We start from the raw sequence: 25,765 nt of genomic DNA on the forward strand, positions 1-25,765 counted from the left end.
ACATCCTTTGTTGTGAAAATAAAAATGTAATTCAGATCTATTGTAAAACTTGCAATAAACATGGCAGGACAAAAGAAACTGGAGCTGTTTTGGAAGCAGCTATCGGCTAAATCAGACTTTTGTGTCCACAACTCTGATAGAGATGGATAGAACATATTTCTTTTCAAATGTCATATACAGGAGAAAATCTTTTCAATGTCACTGATTTTATGACTCTTTTCTATTTTGATCAATGATTGCTAAATTATACGTATGTTCATAGGATGGAACAATAAGGTATGTTAGTCTGCCAGCAAGTTGTGGACATGACTAACATCATAACCTGCCTGAACAAGGTTCACATATAATTTTTCAACATCTTCCTGGGCTTCAGCTATCCTGTGCAAACAATGACATATTAATGCCAAGCAACATAACACTTTTTTCCTGCTGAGTAATATTCCAAAGGATGTGTTATTACCAGAGCTTCCTCTCCAGTTTACAGTATCAAGTATTTTATGCACAACTATAACTCCATAACTGGATTCAATTACACAGCATTACAAGAAACTGAGTTGAAGTATATTTTTTAAATTTTGATACTTACTAACACAAAGGGTCAGTTGCTGCTTTTTTGCCCTATTCTTGTTATTCCTGAACTGGATTAAAAAAACAGCCTCCTCCTCAATTTCCTTGATATTTCAGCTGGAAAGTTAGTCAAAGAATTGCCAATAAGGCAAATAGAGACTTGCTAAGAACTTTAAACTCCACAGAAAGAAGAAAAAAAAAAAAAGCATTGAAAGACTACATCTATTGCAGACATTGACAACATTCGAAGTGCACTGGACTCTACATGAGTATCGAGCGATTTGGACAGAAGGGCATACTATGCAACCCCACCACCATATTCCTGGATACATATTAATTAATGAACCAGTGCCTGCTCTGGAGGTGCTTACACAATACTTGTGGAACCAGAAAAAAATAATGCAGTTATTTTGTGACATGTACACTTTATGATGTTAGGTTGCCATTCTTGAAATCCTATCATCCAGCAGGGACTGTACCTCATGGTTGCCTGCATCCAAAATTTACTAAAATGTATCTCCAGGAGAACTCTAGGTCCCAAATAATGGTAAGTGGTATTACTCAGACATACAGAGTCTCTGACATGCATACACAGTGTGACACACAGTTCAGATGGCCTAGCAGGTCTTAAAATCTAAAATATTACAAAACTTTTTCATCTAATTCTCTTTTATTAGCATTGACTTTTCCCTGCTTGATCGAGACAAAGGTGGAAAAGAAATAATTCATTTTGCCATCCATCAGGCTGATTTCACAGGAAACTATGATTTACAAATGTGGAACCAATTCAGTTTAAAGAGTGAGATCTAAAATGGATTTCCAACACCTTTTACAGAAGTTGACTGTCTAAAGCTCTTAACCACTCTGTATTTCGTAACAGTATGTTTCAGCAAGTATGAAGAATGCAATGTGAGGAGTATCAAGAACTACGTTTATTATATTTATAGGACCCAAAGCCCCTGTGAAGTTGGTGATGGCTTACCATTTGCAAAGTTCAATCAGAACAGCAAGCTAAGGGAAGCCAAGCAGAAAAAGTATCACACCGATTTAGATACAGTTGGTCCTAAAATAATCCCAATATTCACACTCAGGAGGTAGTGAAACAATTTCTTTACTCTGCAGAGAGTGTGGAAAATGTAAGAGAATGATCAGAAACATACTGGTTGCTTCAGAAAGGACCTGCTGTGGGCAGGCTTTATAACCTGGGCCTTCAAGAAGTGAGCTTACTGCAATAAAACAATGCTTGCCAATGTATCAGAGGAATGACAAGTACAGGTAAGACAGCATTGACAAAAAATCACATGTATGTGATTTGAAATCCATGTCCCTGAGTGATGTGTGTGTTCAAAGAAATGACGCCAGTTTATGAAGAAGCTGTTTCTGCACCAAGACATATCATTGATGCTAAAAATGCCAAGACAGTGGACAGAACAAAATTCGAAATGAACTTCACAGTGCCGCCTTTAAGTTCCGAATACTCTCATACATTTACAGCCAATTTCTGTTAGATAATCCAAACTTCAAGAAAGCTTTACTGAGAAAAGGTAGACTTTTAAAGAAAAAGCTAATTAGTTACCCTGTGCACACAAAATAGGGATACTCTTTTGTTCACTGAGTAAACACGCTATACCATTGATTCCTATTTTCTTATCTATGTTGTAGGAAAAAATACCAGAACACTTAGAGTCAGTCTGGGTCTGATATCAAAGGCTGCTTTAATGTTCACTGTTCATTCCATAACCCTAAACTACCTTGCAATAAAAGAAGAGTGGAAGACAGAAAGTCACTATGAACCAAACACACCCACTGGCAGTAGAGCAAAAAAGGAAGATACAGATGTAAGACAGACCATGTTGTCCAGTGGTTCAAGGCAAACAGAACTTCTGTCCTCTGAACTCTGGAGAACTGAGCCTGGAGAGTTGAGAATGAGGCTATAACAACTCTTAATATGTAGCAAATTTAACTCCATCCAAAGTTTGCAGAAGAGCCGCTATACTCCAAGAGAAGCTGTACTGGCATGGAACTTGAAAACCAAGTAAAACAGCACTATTTTTGCTCACTTGATTTCCTCTTCAGTCTCCTCCTTTCACCTTTCTATTCATCACCCAAAACCATGCAGACCCATAAGACAATCCAGCCTACTTTACAATTTCAGCCAAACAATATGACCTACTCATAATCTGTAAAATACATTACCTTTTCTGTACCAGATTTTGGTGTTTATTCAGTTTAATGTTTCATTTAGATGCTCTGTGACTCCAACAAAGATTAACTTAAGAAGAATCGTATCAATACTCCTAAATACCACCATCCTGTTATTTCTTTCCAGAAATACACAGCCCTTACCTGTACATGAGTAATCATCAATGCGTATGTATCCTGTTTTGCAGACACACATGAAGGATCCTGGCGTATTTACACACATGGTGTTCTCACGACAGTAGTGCCGTCCTTCAGCACACTCATCAATATCTGTGAACAAGGCAAAGAGGAACACAAGTCAAATTCAGCAGTATTTTTTGCCATCTCTCAATATGCTGCTGTTCACTTCCATCAGTAGTGGGCTAGACTAAAGAGTTACTTAAATACCATTGCATTTTGGAAAGCTTTTTGGCTTTCTCCTTTCAAAAAAACTGCTTGAAATATTCAAACAAGAGAAGTACCACGAGTTTCTGTGAATGGCTGTTAGTGGAGTTACAAAGAAAATTACACTGACTTACATCTTTCCTTTTCTTACATCTTTCCTATGATTTAAATAGAACAGGAAAAAAAACAAACAGCAAACAGGGTCTCAAACAACTGACCAATGGCCTTAGCACTGCAATGGCATCCATCACTGCACCCTGTGCAGTCACCTCAGTCATCAGTACACAAGACACATAATTATATGCACACTACATGCCTTTGATCTAACAAGAATCATTGTTTACAAAGAAATTGTAAGGAACATGGTAAGATCTGGGAAGGCCCTGAAACTTAGTATAAATTTCTCTTAGAATGACAAAGTAATCAATCAGTATTTTTAATATATATAAACACATATATCTGTATCTGCAAATATCTACATACATATGTATATAGATATAGATACATATAAACACTGTACCTGAAATGAACCTGTGAGAATCTAATTCATATAAAGATCTCCTTTGACAGAACAAAATGTAACTGGATAAAATACTTGTTGGGGCAGAATACCGGTTGCAGTGCAAGGTCCTAGAGCAAACTCCCAACAAAATGTAGGCATAGAATTCAAAACCGAATTTGTTTTGGTACTCTCTTGGGCTTCAAAATTAGACATGTTTCTTGTATCAGGTTATAATTCAATGGTAAGACAGAGAAAGAACAACAAATAACAAAAACCCTTCTCCATAGTATTATTATAGTGCAGAAAAGAAATGCTATATTAATTTGGAAGTGCTCAGTAGCACACTGTTCCTGTAATAGTAATGATAAAGACATCATTACTGAGATGCTCAGTACACCTATTTATATTGTCATGCTATGTGCCACTGAACCTTGCTACCAAAGCATGCTAAAATTCAAATGGGCGGATTGCTGGTTTGGTTTTGTTCCTGCTCATCAGTTTTGATTTCTTTCTTGTTCTCAACGATGTCTATAGCTTTCAGTGTTGAAAATAAAATCTCTGTATGGAAAAGCATCTTGCGGAGTCTAACGATAGCTCATGACAAAAGACTCTTTATATAAACTCAAATCAGGGTTGATTTCTTAATGCTGCAATGCTGAATGTCAACATTATTAACTCCTGTACCTTGTTCCTGCTTAGGTTGTATGCTTATCCCTAATTTCTTCTTATCTTCCCTGTGTCTTTACCAACAGGAATTTACCAACTGCACTCATTGACTGCTCTTTTTTCCCCCCTTTGCATTCTTAGAAAATAATTTGCCTTTCTGTACAAAACAGTATGACATACTGAATATTAGTGATTCTGTAGTAAGTTCTTAATTTCATTCAGTTTTGAAAAAATAATTTTCCATAGGTCCTCTGCCCACTGCTGGAAAAGCTGGCGGCAGTTGGTTACCAAATGTGAAGATGTCCACTGCAAAAGAATTTCATGGCTGCTGTATTTTGGCTTGTTTCTTTCCCTTTACCTTGTAAACTCTGCAGACACAGAAGAATCATAAGTGTATTAAGGTGCTAGTTTGGAAAAGCTAATCTTGCAATTTTCATGTACATGCGAATTGGCACAAATGAGTGTGCATTTACAGCGAACACGGTGAACACACTAAGGCTCCAAACACATTTTGTGAACTTCATCTAAGAACACCAAAAAAAATGAAGCTATCATAAGACTACCACAGCTGTTTTTGCACAGAGAGTGGAATAGGGCACAGATCTCCCGACTTATAGATGTTATGCAGAAACACAAGTATGCAGTTCACAAAAGCAGCCAGCAGGTATAATAAACATCTCAGCTTCTACAACAAATGATGCAACTTGTGTCTTTCATAATTTCACAACTCCATATTAAATTAATTGTGTTGCTTTGTATTTATGTAACAACATCAGTCTTCGAGTAATTAGAGGTCTTAGGTTCTCAGCATCAACAGACTGCCTCAAAGCCAGCTCTGGCACCCTCAGAAAATTCTACTTAAAAATCCAAAGCCTCAGAACCATTAAATAGAACTTTCTGAAAACTATAGTAATGATTGCTTTGGCAAGTAAATAGCCACAGGAGACCTAAAATGCCAATGGTTTTTATTTTGCAGGGAAAAACTTAAGTCAAAGTTCCTTTGATTCAAACCTCCTAATTTAGAAGTGCTCTAAATAAAAGCTTTCACTTTGCCAACATACCACATATTGAGATTTTGAAAAATGTTTTATTTATAATACTCTTTTTTTCCAACTCTTGCTTGTTCAACTGATACAAAAAAACCCCAAACAAACAAACAAACAAACAAAAAAAAGAAAACAAAACAAAAAAAACCCAAAAAACCCCAGATAAACCCAACCCACAACTATTCAGGTTAACTTTGAAGTGTTCATTGGGACAAATCTGATGTACTGGTGCTTTCAAACTGATTTGCAAAGATATTGCCTACATTTTTAAAATGTTCACTAGAAATCAAAACTCCCAGCCTGTTATTGCTACTATCAAAAGATTATGTTACACTGGCACCTAAGGACCCTCTACACCATGGACACACAGCAGGTAAGATGCTTTTACACACAATTTGCAACTTTAGTACTAAATAAAGATAATTAATACAAAAAAGAGTAAAATAACAGCCAAATGACAACTAATCACACAGACATTAACCATACTAAAAGCCTGCAATTCCATTCCCCCTTTGGCACTCCACATGCAAGCTTCATATCCATTAGGTTAAGGTATTATAGATCAAGGAGTACTGAACTAGGGCAGGGAATGAGCCCAACATCTGTTGTCTTTGAAAGCTACCAAAATAAAAACCTTTTCATCCTGTTTACTGGTTGAAAACATCGGTGTAGCCTTTTATTCACCTGTCATGGTGTAAGCCCCATTGGCAGCCAAGCCCCACACAGGCACTTGCTCACACTCCAACCACTGGGAACCAGGGAGAAAATCAGAAGGATAAAAGGTAGAAAACTTGTGGATTGAGACATAGACAGTTTAATAGGGAAAGCAAAGGCTGCACACACAAACAAAGCAAAACCAGGGGTTAGCTCATTGATTTGCAATAGCAGGCAGATGATCAGCCATCTCCAGGAGAGCAGGGCCCCATCACATCACAAGGTGCCTTGGGAAGACAACTCCATCACTCCAAACGTCTTCCCTTCCTCCTCTTTCCCCCACTGTACACACTGAGCATGGTGTCACATGGACTGGAATCTCCCTGTGGTCACTTTGGGTCACCTGTCCCGGTTTTGTCTCCTCCCAGCCCCCCAAGTCTCCTCTCCAGTGTGGCAGTCGGAAGAGCAGGAAAGGCCTTGGCTCTGTGTAAGCCCTGCTCAGCAATAACAAAAACATCTCTATTATCACCATATTCAGCAAAAATCCAAAACACAGGCCTGTACTAGCCACTGTGGAGAAAATTAACTGTACCCCAGCCAAAACAAGCATGCCACCTTTAGAAAGAAATGCACAACAGACAACCTTATGCATTTCCATATCTAAAAAATCCCACAACATTTTTCTTCATTTCCTTCTGCCAAAAAACCTAGTTAGCATATTAATGCATATTCAGGTCTTACTGCTCAGCCAGTAAGATACTGAAGTCAGTTCAATAGGATGAATGCACCATTCCAATGGCTCTACACATTCAACAATAAAGACTTGTGTGCTTGAAGTCTGTGATGTGATACTGAGCCACCAGCTGTGATGTACTAACAACAGTGTAGTCATGGAGATCATCAACCTGCTCTATTCCCAGTGGAACAGATAAAAGGAGGAACCTCTGGGAAAACTGGTTAGTGTAAAAGTGTTTGGAATCTGCACTTCAATGATTTATTTATACTTGCAAAAAGATCAAAAACAGGGGAAAAAAATCCCCCAAAAACCTGCCTTTCTTTATTCCCCCAGGCACTCAAACAAAATGTATGTAAAATATGTAACTGAAAAGTTTCCCTGTATCCCTTCCTCCTGCACCCTAATGAGTTTGCTTCCCCAGAGTAAAATTCCCAGTTATGTTTTACAATCCCATTAATAAGAAGAGAACTTTACCTGCAATCTATAAATCATTGTTGACCAAAGCCTCACACTAACAAAGCCTCTCCTTAGGCCTCCCTATACATCACAGCCTTTATTCACCACAAAAGCCTGCTAGAACAAATAAGTCTGGCACTAAGTCAGTAATTATGGGTTGTTATGAGACGAGGCTACTCCCAGAATTGAGGATTCTTTATGGATAGTGTCCTGCCTCCAGCCATTTCCCTTTAAACTTGATAGTGTCTAACACCAGTGATATCCCTGGTCACATTTAGAAAGGTATATGGTAGCCAGGGACATCACTGGTGTTAGACACTATTGAATTTTAAGGGAAGTGCTAAAACTCTTGTAGGATTTTCTGCAAAAAATAATATTAATTACCCAGGAAGCAAGGAAACTGGAACATGAAAAGCTTTATTTATAGAAAAAATTAATTCATAAACACATTAAAAATTACCGTGAACACAAGAGCAGAGTAGATTAGACCTATAATTTAAAATAAAACAAATAATACCCCCATGGGCTTTACATGAATAAAACAGTATGTCTTCACAGCCTATAAATATCAAGCACCACACCTTCATCAGCACACCTCCATCCTGGTCTGAGAGCTCTGCTGGTAAGAGCAAGGGCATCACCACCCTCTACTCTTGTGAATCCTGGGCCTCTCCACTGAGAATCCCAAGGATGGATCCCAGTAACAATGATCACAACCTAAGTCTTTCAGGCCCTTAGCTTTAGCACTACCAACCTGACTCATACAGAAAGATAAGGAGGGAAAGATTGAGATTCTTCTCTGGGCCCTGACCTTGAAAAAGGGCATCACAAAATCAGCAGATGCTACTCAAAAATTAAAAGACTACAAAAATGAACAGTCACAGCAATCAATACCATTAAAAAGGTAAATGAGGATTTAAAACGTTTAGAACAAATATTACCTCTTCTGCACCTGGAACAAAGGAAAAGAAGTTCTGCCTATTTTCTTTGTCATCCCTCTACCAAGTCCTACTTTTCTCACTTTCTACCTCTGACATCAAGCTTCTCTGCTGTTTTCCTCCCACAACCACTTTCTACCTTAGTCCTACCTTCAGATCTTGCTCACTTCATCTCTCCTGTACTCAACCCACCCCTTCACCCATCAGAACTTATGCCTTAAAAGAAAAGAGCCTAACTTTGAAGCAAAGATCCCACCAGCTTACCCAGCTGTGAAAGTATTGAGCTTTTTTTATTTACACCACCGAACACACTACCTTCCCAACTGCTCAAATGCTTAGTACATTAAAACTTCCTGGCTCACTGGTTTAATAAAAATATTCCCATTAGGGTCTCTCACACTTCCTTGACCATATCTCCAAGCTCCTACTCTCTTCAGCTTTCCTTCTTTTCACCTACAGCCTGGTTTCAATATCTTGTGTGTGTTTTGGTTTCTGTAACACTATCTTCTATGTGTCTCTTTTTGTGTAAACCCTTTCTCACATGCTGTTTGAGATTACAAAATATCTCGGGGCTCTGGCACAGCCCTTGCTCCTCCTCCTCCCACTACTATTTCTAGACTCTCCATCACCTGTCAAGCCTATAGTTTAACTACTGCTGTCACTTCCAGTCAGTCACAAAACAATCACTGCACTTTTGCTTTGCTCTATCAAATCCACGGAAGCAGTTTTTCCAACTGACATATTCCACAAAGAATGTAACCGTCAACTTCAGTCAAAATTGTGTATTTTTTCACAGTGCCCCACATTATTTATTCCAGCTGACGGTGCCACCATAGTTGTTATCACTCCTACCCTCTATAGATAGTTTTCAATGTTTTCTTCTCTTTACACCCTGTGCCTTTGGTGCTACCAACAGCCAGTAAAAAGCCTGGCTCCAACAGCAAATTTATCAAGAGGTAGCATGTATACAATCGACATCCAAAATTGCTTTTTGCTCTTGGGGAGTTTTATTACTTTTATTTTTGTCTACCTTTCCAGACCTGCGTGTGTCACCTCCCCCAAAGAAAAAAGCACTAGAACTTAAGGAATCACAATCAATCCAGCCCTGGGAATCAACTATAAGAACATACCCCTCATACTGAGTTAAAGCATACAAAAATTACCCCAAGCATACACAAAGACCAAGAAGAAAAGAGTAAAATAACCTTCCATTATCCCCACCATACTGGTCCCAAAACAGAAACTGGTTGCTAACAACTCATGTAGCAATGTGTAGGGAGGGCAAGAAGAACTGGGCAGTTACTAGTGTATGCTGATTTTTACTGAATTATTAACAGACCTGTAGAGAAACTGGGTGAGTTGGATTACAAGTATTAGTTAGCACTCTTGTAACTAAACTAATAAGATGTTGTTATACCTTGTATAGACTGATAAAGCATTAATTAGACTAAAAATAAATTCTAACTATTGGGTTTTCACACAGGGCATGTTCCTTCCTAGCCCATAACTAAACTGCACGGATATCACATACATATTGGACATATCTTGGTGCTTTTCCCTTCACTCTATTTTAAATCTCTGATCTTTGCTTAAGTTCATGATTTCTCTGTCTATCTCCTGCAGCCTATGAGGAGGCCATCAGGAAAAAATACTTGAAATAAAATCAAAGTCACTCAAGGTCTATGTTCCTTGACAAAAGTTCTATATAGCTTTGCAAGGACACAAACCAACATTACAGCATTTCAGAAATATCATTTTTAACAGTACAAAGAGCTGTTTTTATTTCAACTTGCCCCAGTTTTTGGAAAGGAAGACAGACTGTTGAGATAAAACTGTCCTTGTTAAAACATAGAGTAGGAGATATTGTTCAGCAGCTACTCAAGAATGTGAGACTCTTGGAAGAAATTGAAGTCTTTATCTCAGTCTTATGAAAACATCACTGGACTCCACACACATTACATAGTTTTAAAAATACGTATCACAAGAAAAAACTGAAAACAAATACTGTCTGCCATCATGGAATATTTTACTTGCCAAACCGCATCTTGTTGCTATTTAATACCTTATAATTAATTTATATAGTAGTGTACACGTGATGAAACAAGTAATTATAAATAGTTAATTGTCAGACATGAAAGCATCCCAGGGGGCCCTTCCCTTAGGTTCCAAATAACTAGTCTGATACATTTGCATATTGAGAATAAAAAGGATGTTGTATATGACTAATTAGTCAATTCTGAAAACCAGAACAGCTTACTGACATTCTAGCTCATGATCCGTCCCCCCTTCTTAGTTACTTAGTTAGAAATAGGTCTTTAAATCCAAATTGCAAAATAATAGTTTTCTTTTCTTATTTAATTATGTCAGCTTCTCATCATTTTGAACTGTAAACGTCAAGAATTTCAAATACTAGCCACTCATCGTGTTCTTGTTTTCCCCTACTTTAAAAGGGTAATGAGGAGCATTCATACTTTTATACAGAGACTACTAATATCAATTGGGTTCTTCTGAGGAAGACATGCCACAGATTGTACTGCACCAATGTATTTCAAAACTCCCTATTGGAAGACAGTTAAGATAGTAAAGACAGTACAAGTAAACAGTGGTAAGGCTCCCATCTGTGGTTAGACTGTATTTGAGTCTAAACCATGCAGCATATTCTTGCTATCTACCTGGTAGATTACTGCCTCTTTTACAAAAAAGTGCTGGTATCACAACTCAGCTGTCTCTCACCCTGTGCCAAACTAGTTACAAGTATCATAACAGATACAAACACTGTGGCTGCTATTGCTCTGCTCTTTCATGAAAGAATATTTATTTTAAATTCAGTTTGCCTTAATGCAAGGCATTTCTATGTCTTCGTTACAACTCTTGGGAATCCAGCCTTTATGCACTGTTAAGATGAGTCACTCTTTTAGACTGAGGCTTTAGAAGTCACAAAAGAAACCAAACCATTTGGCTGTGGGTACTTTTCACACAGTGAAAGCACCTAATTTTTTCAGTAGTCAACTCTCAGCTGAAGTGAAAACTGGGCCAGAAGTAAAATAAGAACAAAACCAAGGCTTTATTTTCTTTTCTCTTTAGCTTGTATGTCTACTTAATTTGTATGGAAACTTTTACATTAATTTCTCATCTGAAGACAAATTACACCGTATGTTTTTATTGCTAGTGGAAAAGGGCTGCTCTCAGTGCAATAAAAACCCCTCCTTACCAGATACTAGTAGCAAAGTTCAAAAGAGTTTTTGTGGAGGCTGAAAGCCTCCCAGCAAGCATTTTCCTCTCTCCCTGGAGGTTATGCCCTTAGGCACTCCATCGTAATGGTTACAAAAAGTCACTCCCAGCATGCCTCCCTGTTCTATGTAAATCAGTTGTACCCTATTGGCCCTTCCCCCCTTGTACCACCCCTGAGCCCTCAGATGATTGGTTAGATGCTCTACCCCGGCCCTGGTTTCCTACATCAACCCTGCTCCCTCAGACCCCTGAGCCAGATCATCCTTGGGCCCCTTCAAGGAAGAAGAACAAACCTTCACCTTGGATCACCACACGCGGCTTCCATCTCTTCTTCCTGCGCCGGCCGAAGCAGAGAGCTCCTAAAGGAGCTGAAACCACTCTCTGCCCGGGAGCGAGCACGGAGGATGTGCCTGTGCCTGGAGGATGTCCTCCCCAGGATGCTTCTCCAGAAGGTCACAGCACTCCACCACTGCCCTAGGACCTCTGTGACAAGTTTTCAAGAAGTTCCTTTCATATGACTAGTTTCAGCTGTTTGTTTTTTCCTTCACTGTAGTAACATCATTTTCAGTCCTGGCTATGGAATGATAGAATCATTCCAAACATAATTAATGTAGAAGTAAATAAAATCAAGTATCACTGAATCACATCCTAAATTTGTACACATACAAACTATCTCACTGCTACAAGTGATGGCACCATCTGTACCTCAATATGAACCACAATTTATGAACTGGTGTCATGGATACTGCCTGTGCACTTTAAGTTAGTAATAAACTTTATTATTTTTCTTAATTAAAGCTAATGCAGACAAGACTAGTCCTGCTCCGAAACACTGACACACTAAAACTGCTTTTCTAATTCTTCATATTAAGATTTCTTACTAACATGTTGATGGAAATAAGATGACATTAAGTGCTTTTGATGAGAAAATATATTAATAATGGTAATATATTAATACTATTTAATATTAATATTTCATTTTTATATTAATACTATTTAATTAGTTTTTAATAGAAATTTGGAAATAACATTCTGCCCTGCTGGAGTGAAAGTTTTTCTTTCTGCTTGATTGGTTTCCCAATCTAACTCCAAATGACTAGGTACTGACTCAAACAAACTGCCAGCTGATGGAGATAGAAATCTTTATTTCTCAGCTATATGTGATACTATTGACACACTTCACTTCCAAAAAATACTTTTTCTTTGAAGAGGGAAGTGTGAGTAGCCTTCCCAGGTTCACAAAGCTGACAGTACTGTAGAGCTTTTAAGTGGGGCTCTTACTCAAAAAAAAATGGTGCATACCAAGAAGACAGCTAAGCTAGCCAATAGCCCAGTACTGTCTATTAAGGACCCAGAGGACTTAACAGAATATATTCTAATTCTCTGAGGTTTATCTCCATTATGGAAGTCTCTTACACTCTCCCAATATTACACTTAACTTAAGAAAAAAATATGCTGTTGATAATTGTACTTGGCCAATACAACGGAACACATATCCCACTGCAATTTGATTGTAGCTATTATTCTTTATAAGATTTCTCTCTTCACTACAATCCATGGAAGTCAGATGAATTTTGAAAATGTACTTTATTTTTGTAATCCAGTAGTTAAAACCAACAGGATTAACAAGAAGATTAACAACAGATTGTACTAATTAGGTAAGCGAAGAGGTGCAATATTCATATTGCTGGGGAAGAGGGTTAAATAATGCATGAGCATTTTTAAGCATACACAGGGATAAATTTGTAATTCTTGCCAAACAGAATAGTAACATACAACCATGAGCCAAGGGACACCTGACAAGGTCTAACCAAGTGTCATTTCTGACGTGCTCCAGAAATCTCTGCAAAGAGGTAATTTCTCTTCTAAGACTGCTTACTTCCTTCCACTGACAATAATTCAAATCAAGCCAGCTTATTCAAAAGCAGATTTCTCAACTGAAAACCTTCTCCCCTCGAGGGACAATCATCAGTGAAGCTGATGTAATTCTCAAATCCAGACAAAGTCATTCAGTCTTTGGTCTAATTTAATCTGCTACACTTGAAACTGGAACAAACATGACAACAGCAGAGAACTGGAAGAGTTACTGAGGAAAAAGAATAAATTAGAATATAAATGGAAAATGGTTTCACAAAAATTGTTCTAAGTTAGCTATGTTGTATACTGTGTAAATAGTACAACTTAATTTCCAAATATCAAAAAATAAACATTATGGTCCACACACCCATAACATACATTTTTGATGGGTAGAGGGCTGATCTTTGTCAGCAATTTAGCACCCACCAGCTCCTTTCTTGCTCAACCCTTCAATGGGATGGAGGGATTAACGAAAAGAAGGAAAGTGAGAAAAAACTCATGAGTTGACATAAAGACTATATAATAAGTGAAAGTGGACAGGAAAAAAAAATAACTCAAAAGTTAACCACTCTCCAGCTACCACCAGCAGACTGATGCCCAATCAGTCTCTGAGAAACAGCCACACTGTACTCCTGTTTTCACTACTGAGAATGACATCACAAACATAAGCCACAGCACCACACAGGCTGCTATGAAGAAATTTAACTCTATCACAGCCAAGATAGATATGTGATGTAAAATACCTTCTGCATCAGGCAAAATCCTCTTGATAAAGAATTAAATAATGCAGTTTTCTCATATCATGTTCTGTCTTGGTCTCTACAAAAATTACTATATTCTCTTGTCTTCTTTCTTGAGCTTCCTCTGCTCTCTATTTAATCAGAAATCCTTGGCAGTACTTCTGAACTGAAATCAGATTTTGCACAGAGATAGCTAAAATATGCTCCTCTAGATGCATCAGATTACCTTGGTATCCAAGAGTCACAACGTTTATCCTAAAAGCCTTTTCAGCATAACTCCACCATCATAAAAACAGTGGGTATTGAACACTCTTGGAAATATATTCCAGAAGGTAATCTTCAGTTTGAGAGTACTGCAGATATGGCTTTGGGAAAACTAATTACACTTCACCAGAACACCTGTTTTAGTAAGCTGTTGATGTTAGGTAGGATGCTTTATTAAAAGCACCCACACCTGGGCAGCACAGCATAATCCATATTACACAACCTGCCCACAAAGTATCTCAAACTGCAAAACAGCCTGAGGCAGAAAATAGATGTAAAAGTATTTGGGATAAGGCTTCCAGCATTTAAATTTTAAAATACCAGTTCTTTAAGTATTGCTTTACACATATTATGAGGGAAACGTGCTAAATGTACTACGAGCTAAATGTGATGCAAATATTAATAAATATTATTATAATACAACAGAAAGTTAGTCACCACAAAAGTATCTAGAGACACCACACAGCTTTGGAAAAGTACTGGTTCATTCTAGGACAGAAGCCAAACTCTTCCATCATTCAGGTAAAATTTATGCAGCTTTTCCAGACCCACACTTAAACCAGCTTAGAGTGTTTTTATTTTTGTTCTTCTCTTTACAGTGAAGTTCTGCAAATGGGAGCATCATTACTTCTGTTTATTCGTTCAATTTTGATAGTGCTGGAGCACAAATCAGGATGCTATTTAGGGAAACTTGGCTCTAACACAGAGCCAATGACATCCAATTTTGCCGTATACTTGAAGTTTGTGCAGTGCAAACACAGAAACAGCTCTCATATCTATGGGCTCTAGCCATTAAAGCAAATCTTCTCTGAAAAGCTTTGTGTTAACTTGACATTTCTATACCTGGCATTGATTGCCATTAAACACTGAATAATAGTGGAGTGAAGAAAGGGCATCCACTGAAAAAGGGAGGTTGGGACCATTTCAGCCTTTCAAGATGAGGCATAGGACTCTGAAAAGATTTGGTGTTATACTATTGCTATTGTACCTTTTGCCATTTGTTAGTTTAGTATATAAAGTAAGTCTCTTTCCAGAAATAAAAATCTCTGCTCAAAGAGACATTTGAACTAGAAAAGGGATACATAATAAAAGCGCAACTCTGAAGAAACATGGGTATTTCAATCCCCTGTCCCTTCCACAAGGACAATCCTAAAGTTTTAATTTGTAGTCTCATTTCCCATCCTCCCAGCAGATGCCCCTCACAGTCAGTCAGGGATGAACAGTCCAGGCCAGGTCTGGACCCGTGTACCAACTGTGCACAGCTCAAGTGTGGTGCCAACACAGCAACTACAGCACAGAACCAGCAGCGAGGCCAGGCTGGTTCACCTGTTGAGGCAGCTTCACCTCTGGCAGGGAGAACCTCTTGGGAAGTGACCCAACCTTCTGAGCTTTTCTCATGTGGGCACATCTTCCTAGTGTGATGTATGCCCATTACCTTCAACACGAGCAAGTGTTCTTGGATCAGGAACATTTTAAAGTCACAATTTAATGCCTTCAAATGTAATAAGCAAAATTATGATTTTTATGTAAATAACACATCCCAATCTTTTATTCAATTGTGCATGTTCTCTGAAAGAAGTTAAGCAGATTCATAATTACCACCCAGAACCAATGTACTTTGCCCACAGAGAAACAATTGGGCCAAGAAACCTCAAAAAATCATCGTATTGAAATCAGGTACTGCACAAACTGGTAAATCCTCTTATAATAAGAAGGCAGCAGCCTCACATAATCTACTGTGTCCTCATCAAACATTTCACCCTCAATGCTGATAAAGTTTATTTTCTTTTTTTTTTGCTTATGGCATGCCTGGCAAGTTACACACAAAGCAACAGACTAATGTGAGAGACACTGAGATGACTAAGAAAGTGTAATTTGTTTTTTTTTGCTTTCATTTGGCAGAGTAACAATAGAGCTTCAGGGAAAAAAAAACCTCAAAGCCCCTAAATTCACCATAACTCCATTGCTCCAGTGACTCCTTCAAATAGGGAATGGCTGATGAGTTCCCAGGAACACAGATCCACAGCCTAAGCCACAGCAGTTTCCAGGGACTATAGGATAAAAAGTGGTTGATATGTCAGATACCTCCTGGAACATGATAAGGGGCAAGGGATTTGTTTCTGTAAGATTTTTAGTTCTGCTTCTCAAAATCTGCTTACATCAGAAGGCTTATTATAAAAATTAAGTAGAGATGTATATAAAGCTGAATTAATGATATGCTCTTTTTCCAAAAACAGACACAAATTCTCAAATGTAAGTCTACAGATGAGCATTCTCACTGACGTTAATGCAGCTACTAATTCAAGCTAGCTACAGGCATTAACTTTGTTCCTTCGACTAAACTCTGCCAATCTTAAAAGGCCTCAATTTATCCCATTTATTGTGCATCACCAGAGAATAATACAGGTATTAGGTGGGACTGCAGAGTACCTTAAACTACATCTCCTCACAGATGCTTGACTTTCAATTTAATCTGAACAGAACTGCCTATTAGTCCAAGCCCATCCTGCTGCCAACACTTAAGCTTTATGCTTTGTGGTCAGAATGGCCTGACAACACACTGGTATTATGTGCTTACAGAACCAGGGTTTTCATGAGGCAGAGCAACAGTTAGCATAAACACAGAGAGACTGTGCAGAGAATTTTGGCTTTCACTGCTGGAGTGGGAATGGATTCCTCTCACCTGATGATGCTAGACTGTATAGATGATTCTCTTCTGATTAAGTAGCTTGTTGCTCCCTGATACCAATAGAGCAACTCAAATAATGAATCTTTACTCAGTGTGATTAATAATACTAGAATCTAGTCTATAGCATTTCTTACTTCCTGGGGAGAGAGAACATGCAGCAGTGAAAAGAGAAACTAAATTACACACTAAGGTGTTTCTCAAATGGTTGAATTTAGATTGCCTAAGTACCTAAATACCATGAAAAAAAGGAAAATTTTCCTATGGAAGCATGTTTCTAATTCAAGACCTCAGCCATATTAACTGGTCACCTCCATGCCAATCAGATGATTTTATTTTCTTTTGAAGAACTTAATTGGAGAGATTATTTTAGCTGGTCAACATGCTGCACATCTAATTCATGGTATTGAACATGTCTATCCCTTTGACAGCTTATGAATCAATACGTTCACCCCAGAGTAATTTATACTGAAGTGCTAAGCCTGTGTACAAGGTATCACCTTCGCAGTAGGCATTGTCCTCTCGAAGGGCTCGGAAGCCATCTCGGCAGCTACAGACAGCTCTGTCCTCCAGGTTTCGGCACACAGAATGCTCCATACAGTTATGTCTTTCAGTACAAAAGTCATGGCCTGCATGGAAACAAGAATGATTGAGGGTTTAAAAGAATCCAGGGATTACAAAACATACCTGCCAAACACAGTCCTATCTTTTTCTCAGTTAGGTCAAAGAATACCTTTCTATTGTCTAGGAGATACAGAAAATAAACTGTACCAAGCATGAAATGGATGAGAGGAGTAGTAAAGGCCACCCGAACAGACTGTCTCTAGGTCTTCAATTCAATTTCAGGTTACAGCACTGATCTGAAGCAGCTGGATAGGAGGCTTGCTTAAATCCCCTTACTGTCTCCTTGTCATTGTTAATTACTTTTACAGGACATGTCTTAATTATATAGTTCTTGTCATTTTCTTTTTTTTTGTTTGTTTGCACATTTATAAAAGAGCTTAACAGCTTAGACACTCAACATCTCATTTACTAGTGATATTACTTTTAGCACTTTTAGTTCCCAGGTGTATTTATAAAATCCTTCTATATTTAACCAAAAGTCTTTGATTAACATTGACTTGTTTTGCTTTCCTCTCCCCTTATCTCTTCCCTTCCTTCACTAACTGAATAACTCTTCCCTTATTGCATAATCCTTTCCATTGCAGAGAATTTTACTTTTAAGTCTCACCTGTTAGTCATTCCCATTTCCTTACTTTTTCTTTTCAATTTTTGCTGAGTGTAGCCACTTTCCATTGCACCTTAATTATAAATTTTTAAGACTATGAAGTTCTTTTCCAGGCTGGAAAATTTAGATTGAACCTTTCAACTCAGTAGGTTTCTTTTTAAACTTCTTCTGTTTGTTCTCATGGAATTTAATGATTTAATGTTGTTGAACAACATTAGCTGGTTCTAGAAACTGATATGAAGCTTCCACAGTTTCCAGATCTGTATATAAAGGTGTGGACATCGCCTCCCTCCCTGTTTTCTCATTAATTTTATTTGTTTCAAGTTTCCTTCTTTCACTGAAATATTAATTGATCAAGTAGCACTAGTGTTTTCCAATAATTACTTGCTTCTCTCAAAACCACAGGAGACCTTGGGAATACGGGCCAGGCTCAGGGGACCTGTTGCTGGTGTAACAGCAACAGCTCCAGAATGTAAGCTGGCATCAGGTGCAACACAAGCCTCTTGGAAAACAGCAAAAACGTATTTTTTGGCAGTAAAGATTATTAGTTTTATCATTCCACCTGGTTTCTGCTTATATTTTTCTGTGAAAGAGCTTCTAACCCTAACTTCACAGAAGCTTAGTTAAACAAGGACCCCAAGCAGGACAGTGGTAGCAGAGATGCTTGGAGGTCAGGTCAAAGAAGTCTTTTGCACTTGGACAGCTCAGGAGCAGTGTGAAGCTACAGGAATGAAGCAAAAGAAGACAAGGAAGCAGAAGATCCCATAAAGACAAAATGTTTTAGTTCTGAGACCCAGTGACATGGCTATTATAGAAACATCACAGACCCGTTGTGATATGACAGGCTAACGGTTTTCTTTCTCCTGCTGTGGGTTGTCTCATAAAGGTATGCTTAGGTAATGTTACTTAGATATTATCATTCACCACAGCTACCACAGTGATGGAATCTAACATAGGACATTAAGGAACAAAATACCCTACACTTTAACTGTGCTAGAGGATCTCCAATACACCTTGAGGACAGCAGAAGCGTGTGCATCAAGAGCAACCTCTCTGCCTGTGGTGACATCTGCTTTTTGCCTCCCTTCTCATTGAATCCTGAGTTCATGGAAAAGCAAGAGGCTTATTTCTGGATTTCCTTGCCTGTATTGGATTGTATCAGATTTTGACATTAACTACAAAGATACATGTCATCCAGAAAGCATGAGGGCTTTCATACTGATTATTAAGATTCTCAACACTCATACAGCAGCTGTATTAATAAACAAAATACATGCTGCTAAATAATAGCCTACAGCAGCTTCTTGTTTAAAGAATAAGCTCCTCACCTCATGAGAAGCTAAGCTAGCATAGTTCAGGAAGGGTTGAAAATATTCAGAAAGCACTCAATTAACATATATGAAAATTTTCTAGCTATACCAGGCACAAGAAACATAGAATTCTTTTCTCTAAGCTACTAAAGATTTTATAGAAAATTATCATTAAAAAATCCTTTTGGACTGTGACAGATTTGAAGACCTGTCTTCTCTTAAGCTCTTTGCTTCTACTTTCTTATCCCTCTGCTTGATGTCATTAATCATATCCTTCATGTTTGTGCTGAGTAGCACAGAAATAGCCATAGCTGCAATCTTTGCTGATGTATACCTAAAATCAGTCCAAGAGCCTAACACATTCCTTCATGCCAGGTATCAATTTATCTTATTTAGCTATAGAAGAAAAAGATGCTGCCACTTGAAGATGCTAATACCTTTGAAGATACTGGCATTAGTCCAGATCAAAAGGGTGGGCCAAGGACTAAGAGCACTTCCTATATCTCTTTCCTTTGGTAGGGATCATACCAGGTGTAGTACGCAAAGGTGCGAAGCATAAAAAAATATTTCCCAAAGTTTCTGCTTATAGACGTAGACTACAATCCCAGTGAGATGAACAAGTTACCCAAGTACTTGAACAACTGCATAGCACAAACAGTTCTCTGAAAGAGATCTCAAAGCACCCCAGAAAGATGCTGGCATACATGAATATTTCTCCTGTTTATTTAATTTGGATACTGGAGTGGGTGAAGGGTAGAAAAATCACTAATTATAATATATGATTTCTCAGACTTTCCACCCATTTTTGGCTGGAATAAAATACAAAACCTTGTTTCACAGAATTCACATTACTAAACATTTTACAATTTTCAGATGTTATGGTGCAGTTGTTACCTATTCAGCTTCCCAAGATCTACAGTGATCATCATGCATAGGAGTGTCCTATTCAAAATTATGAGAAAAAAGTCTATTTATAATCTATAAGAAGGAAAAATTACACTGAGCTTATATATATCCTGCTATTACCTTACCTTTACAGACTTTGCAGCAACTGTGAGATAAAGGGATCTGTTGAGATTCTGGGCAGTTCAAAGCTGTACAGCTGTCTTTTGGAATTCGCTGCATTTTGTGGTCCTGTTAAATTGATTAATTGAGGTAATTGATTAATACTGTGAGATAGGAAGTAAAGGAAGTTATAACTTTAGTGGAAAAGGAAGTTATAACTTTTGTGAAGATTCAGCATTATAATTCATAAAAAAATCCATGCCCAGGCCAAATTCCAGGTACCTTCAAAAACCGTTTGAGAGGACAACATAGCATGATAAAAGCATCAGGAACTTTCTTATACTCAGATCTTTTCAAGCAAGCAGAAGTGTGGAACAACTGTCATTTCTTCTCTTATCCTAGCTGTCAACTAACTTGCCTCAGAAGTTTATCTTAGCAATATGCCTGAAAGAGCGACAATTATTTCTCAAAAACTGAGGCAGCGGAATTCCAGAGTCAAGGGTCCCCATAATGAATACTCTAAAGAATCTTGTTATATATACAGCAAGTAAAATCAAACGTGAACTCCTCTGATCTCACTGCTGTGGCAGTAACACAAAGAAACTGGCACTGAGCCCCTATTAGGAAAGAGAAGGTTTCTCAGCTAAGTTTGGATCAGGCATCTGGAAGTGTACAATAGCACAAGATGGTATCTTAGTATCTTCAGGCACTCAGGGCAGGTCACATGAAATTGCTACAGTATGGCCACACAAAATGCTTGCCATAACAACCTGGCTACCACGGGGGTACCACCTTTAGGCTCCCTTGGGCCACAAATAATGTGTCCTCCAGTGATCTAGTCATGAGAGGGCAAAGAAAGAAAACAAGGCAAACAGCAGGTTCCTCAGAGGCACCTACCATAAAATAAGATATGTGGTTAAAATAAGACCTCAATGAACTAAGGAACCTGCATTTCTGTATGCAAGAAAAGCATCTAAAATAATGCATATGCCACTGTATGTTTGTGTGTATTATTATTATTGGTCTAGCATTTAATTTTAAATCCTCTTTAAGCATGAAATATAAAGATGAACATGGCCAATATCATAATTACTGCTCAAACTTTACCTTAAACAATCTTGACAGAGAAACCAGCCCTAATCTTATAATGCAATAAAGCAAACCAGACAGATGTGCTGTACACCAGAACAAACAAAACCCAGCGATCTCATAAGCTAAATTAACCTTTGATAGAAGCCTGGATTTCATTTTAATCTTTTATAAATTCTAATTTGGAAGATAAGTTTTCATTCACTTACTTATAATATTCAGAGAAGTGCATGCCTACAGTATGCACAACTGCAGCAGCCAATAAAAACAAAACATGATGCTTTTAATTACATCCAGACAAAATAAAAAAATTCCATACATTGCCTTCATGACATCATTATAAGCCTTCAAGCATGAAACGAGTACCTGAGCCATTCCTATTAATACCTCTTGACTTGAAGTCATTAATTATATCCTTTTATGAGAACTCAGGTGGTAATAAAATAATGCCCATCTATGAGTTCCTAACTGATGAACGAAGTTCACTGTATATGGATTTTATGCTCTGAATCATCATTCATGAGGCTGTTCAGGAGAAACTGTGTGTTCTTGAAAAAGCAGCATTTCAATCAGCCAAAGTTGCTGCTTACTATTTCTACCAAGACAGTGAGGCAGCCTACCAGAAAACAAGTCTAATCAACAAAACACAGACTATCCCAGCCAACAGAGGCATATTTTTTATACAGTATCACAATTGCCAGCTGCAAGGAACACAAGGCAACGTCACATAACTTTTGATTATTATTAATTATATCCATTGCCTAATCATACAATTCATGTCCTGGGTGCCATGTTGAAAATTGCCATTCTCAAAAGGGTTTCAAAGCACCTGCTGCAGGAATTAAGCTAATAAAAATTGAAATCAATAGCAGTAAAATCAATAGCAGTTAGACAAGAGTTCCCAGTTCTTCTTTGTAAGATACACTTTTTAACAACTGTATGAAAGTGTTTGAGATTCCCAGAAACTGGTCTGATGGACAGCTGCATGATGAGAGGAGTTGTTTGCCTCTTTTTCTCTGCCCTAGAAATGTGCGTTCAGGTTTTCAACTCCAGCCCACAGCCTGCAGCTCTCTAACCAGACTGGATTTTTCCCCATCCCTCCCCTGGATAGACAACACATAACTCACTGCAGCAGTTTGTGTAATTCTTAACCCACATCTGTCCCTGGGGAATATTTTGCCATTGAAGTGCATTTGTCCCCTGAAGAGCGGCTTTATTCATGCAGCAGGGCAAGACTGACTCAGCATCAGGCATGTTCTGTTTACAAATTAGAACCCCAACCCTACCCATTTCCATCACTAGAAATATCAGATACCTGGTATACCAGCTCTTTTCTTCTTTTTCCTCTAGCTTTTCCTCTAAGAATGATCCTGAATTCTAAACTATGCCCCCCACCACATTCATGTATGTCTTACACCTGAGCAGATAATTTTGAACAGTAACACTGCAGATGGAAAAAAAGGTAATCTGCTGCTGTTTCATTACTGATGGTGGGGACGATACCTAGGGAAGAGAGAATGCTGCTTGATTGTCAAGCTGTATCATCAAAGCTTGCAGCTATGCAAAGTAAATTTATTTGCAAAAATTTGATGTGGAACTCAAACAAAATAAACACAGGACCTATTAGATGCTTTTTCTGTCACTTCCTAAGGTACACCTGTCTGTATTTCAAAACTTTCTTTCAGCATGACTTTGATATTTCTAACATGCAAGAATTTTTATTCCATCAAGAGTATTCTTACCTTGCACTCAAATAGAACACAGTCCCCTGAGCTTGAATACACAGTTTCTCTTTGTCCTTCAAAGTAGGTTCTGCCTTCAAATACACACACCGCTTCAGAGGGAACAAACAAACAACACAACACAATGATTTTGTATAAAAGTGTTGGTACACTTCTTATAGAATTGATACATTTTCTTAAAGAGAAATACAGTTCAAGATGAAAAAACTGATTCAGCTACAAGAATATTCTAAACACATCTGCGGGATTCTTGGATATAAGAAGGAAAAAAAAAATTAGAGGAGGAAAAAACTCCACAAAGTACTCAAAAAAGCACATGTAAGTAGAAAGGTGAAGGATGCTGAAGCAATATGGAGGACAGATCACTACTGGATGGCAGAAGAGACATGTCTCAGGTGACACCAAGAAAGGTGACTGCCTGCAACACAGCTCAGGGGTGCAGAGGAAAATGGAGCTGTGAGAGGAGTGTCAGTGGCATTAATACATAATTAGTTTCTTGAAGAGGAATGGTGCATGGTGAAGGGTGATCACTGAAGCCACATGTTTATTTGTTATCATCACAGTCCTTTGTTTCATCACCCCACACTATTATTTAAACATTATGGATTCAAATCTTGATTATCCCATTTCTTCATCATTACTGCTGATGCATATTAAAATATATGAATTTTATTGTACAGTAACTGACTTTTCATGACTGTCTTTTTTTTTATCCCCCAAAAAAACAGAATCAAGTCTCCAATGATCAAATGACAGACGGATGTCACTAGGATTGGTGTTTGCCATACCATGGCCTCGGTGCATTTCCTGCACCTCAGCAGCACCAGGTTTTACAACAGCATGCTGACACAGCTCATACTGGACTGCTCACTAAAACTCCTATTCAGTATTTAAGACTTACATAAAACATTCTCACAGCAAACCATCTTGCCTTTTTTTTTTAATGGGTCCATTAATGGAATTACATTATGCAAAGTATAAAGGCTGAGTAATGTAACTGCTAGGTACTGAAAATCAGATGTCTGTCTCTGTTGCTTAGGACACAGTCAAGGCTCATCAAGTAAGCATAATCATGAAATAACAGGAGCAGGTTACAACTTTCAAGTTCCAGATTACAGGTTAGAGGTCTAATTTCCTAATCATTGATTTGGAGATGCAAATCAATTATACTTTCACAGAGAGATTTATCTATTCTGTTTAAACAGACTGCAGTTTGTAGGCAATTTAAAAATATCTAAAAGTACAAGACTTTTTGTTTTACTTATTTTTTTTACTTTGAATGACCTATATTAATTATTATTACTCTTTTTATTTTCATTTCTACATTACTTTTCTTAACTTGCAACTCTTTCTTATTACTTCATCAGCACGTAAAACAAAAGTCTTGGAACTCATGATGAAAAATAAGTGATGGATATAGCAACAAAAATGTTGTTTCTGAAATTCAAAAATATTAGTTACACAATTATGTTATTAAACATAAATTATCTTGTGAGATACAAGCATCCAAAGTGTTCTCCTAGCCTTATCTCAACTCACTAACCCTTTGTTACATTTTCTCTTCCCTGTACAGGTTTGGAGGGGAGTGAGAGAGTGGCTTTGGGAGGGGTTGCCTGGAGTCCATCTGGGATCAACCCACTACACGCAGAGCATGTGACCCACAAAGAGTCATAAAAGCTCAATATTGTGTCTCTCTCCTCTCCCCAAAATAAGCTCTTCTAAAAGGAAGTAGATAAAATAATTCTATATAAATCTTTACCAGGGACTAGTAGATCATGAATCTAGTCAAGACAAGACAATCATCCAGTAATACATATTGCCTCCAATGAATTACAGGCCATGACACTAAACTGAAATATTCATATATTAAGCCCTTTCCCTTGCCCCATACATTTCAAGTTTCTAAGAACAACTACATGTGACAGGAAAAAATACAGTACAGCAATGCCTGAGAATCACAAAATGGCAATGAACTGTTAAGACATCCTCATGTTCCCAACAGGCAGACTATGACTGTTCACAGAAAGGCAAAAGACATAAAAATCACTTGTCATTCTACCTTAGAAGAAAATATGTTCCTGAAGCCAAACTACTCCTAACATATGAGTGAGACTACCCAGGCATCTTAAAAAAAAGAAAACAAAGTACCTCAAAGCATAGTCCACTGAATTCAGTCTCCTTATTAATGGCAACAAACCTGATTCTTCAAAGAAACATTGAAAATAACATACACAGAAGAACCATCAAAAGAACACGTCCAGCCTGGTGTGAAATTATAAAGCTATTTTTTAATTTCACCAACAGGCTTTGGAAGTCTTTGCACATGAAACCATTCTAATGCAGTGACACAGTATAACAAACACTTTCTTTCAGTAAGAAAATCAGCTCCTCTCCATCAAGTCTTGGAAACAAGAAAATCTTCAAAATTCTAGGTCTGTGAGAGATGGCTCTGTCCAGATGGC

The 25,765-nt window shown here is 37.9% G+C and overlaps 1 protein-coding gene across 2 annotated transcripts in view; it reads right to left on the reverse strand.

Moving 5' to 3' along the window:
- Positions 1-25,765, reverse strand: part of NELL2 (neural EGFL like 2) — a 137,990-nt gene that overhangs the window by 60,000 nt on the left and 52,225 nt on the right. Inside the window, exons 10-13 of one of the 2 annotated variants that reach the window (XM_014871125.2) lie at positions 23,304-23,395; positions 20,499-20,601; positions 17,430-17,558; positions 2,914-3,039 (exon numbers count right to left, since the gene is read on the reverse strand). In XM_014871125.2, coding sequence (XP_014726611.2) covers positions 2,914-3,039; positions 17,430-17,558; positions 20,499-20,601; positions 23,304-23,395 — 450 coding nt within the window. The remainder of the gene's footprint in view (positions 1-2,913; positions 3,040-17,429; positions 17,559-20,498; positions 20,602-23,303; positions 23,396-25,765) is intronic. The other variant, XM_088165567.1, reaches the window with a different exon arrangement.

This window comes from Sturnus vulgaris, chromosome 5 (genome assembly GCF_052056855.1).
Source record: "Sturnus vulgaris isolate bStuVul1 chromosome 5, bStuVul1.hap1, whole genome shotgun sequence".
NCBI lineage: Eukaryota > Metazoa > Chordata > Aves > Passeriformes > Sturnidae > Sturnus > Sturnus vulgaris.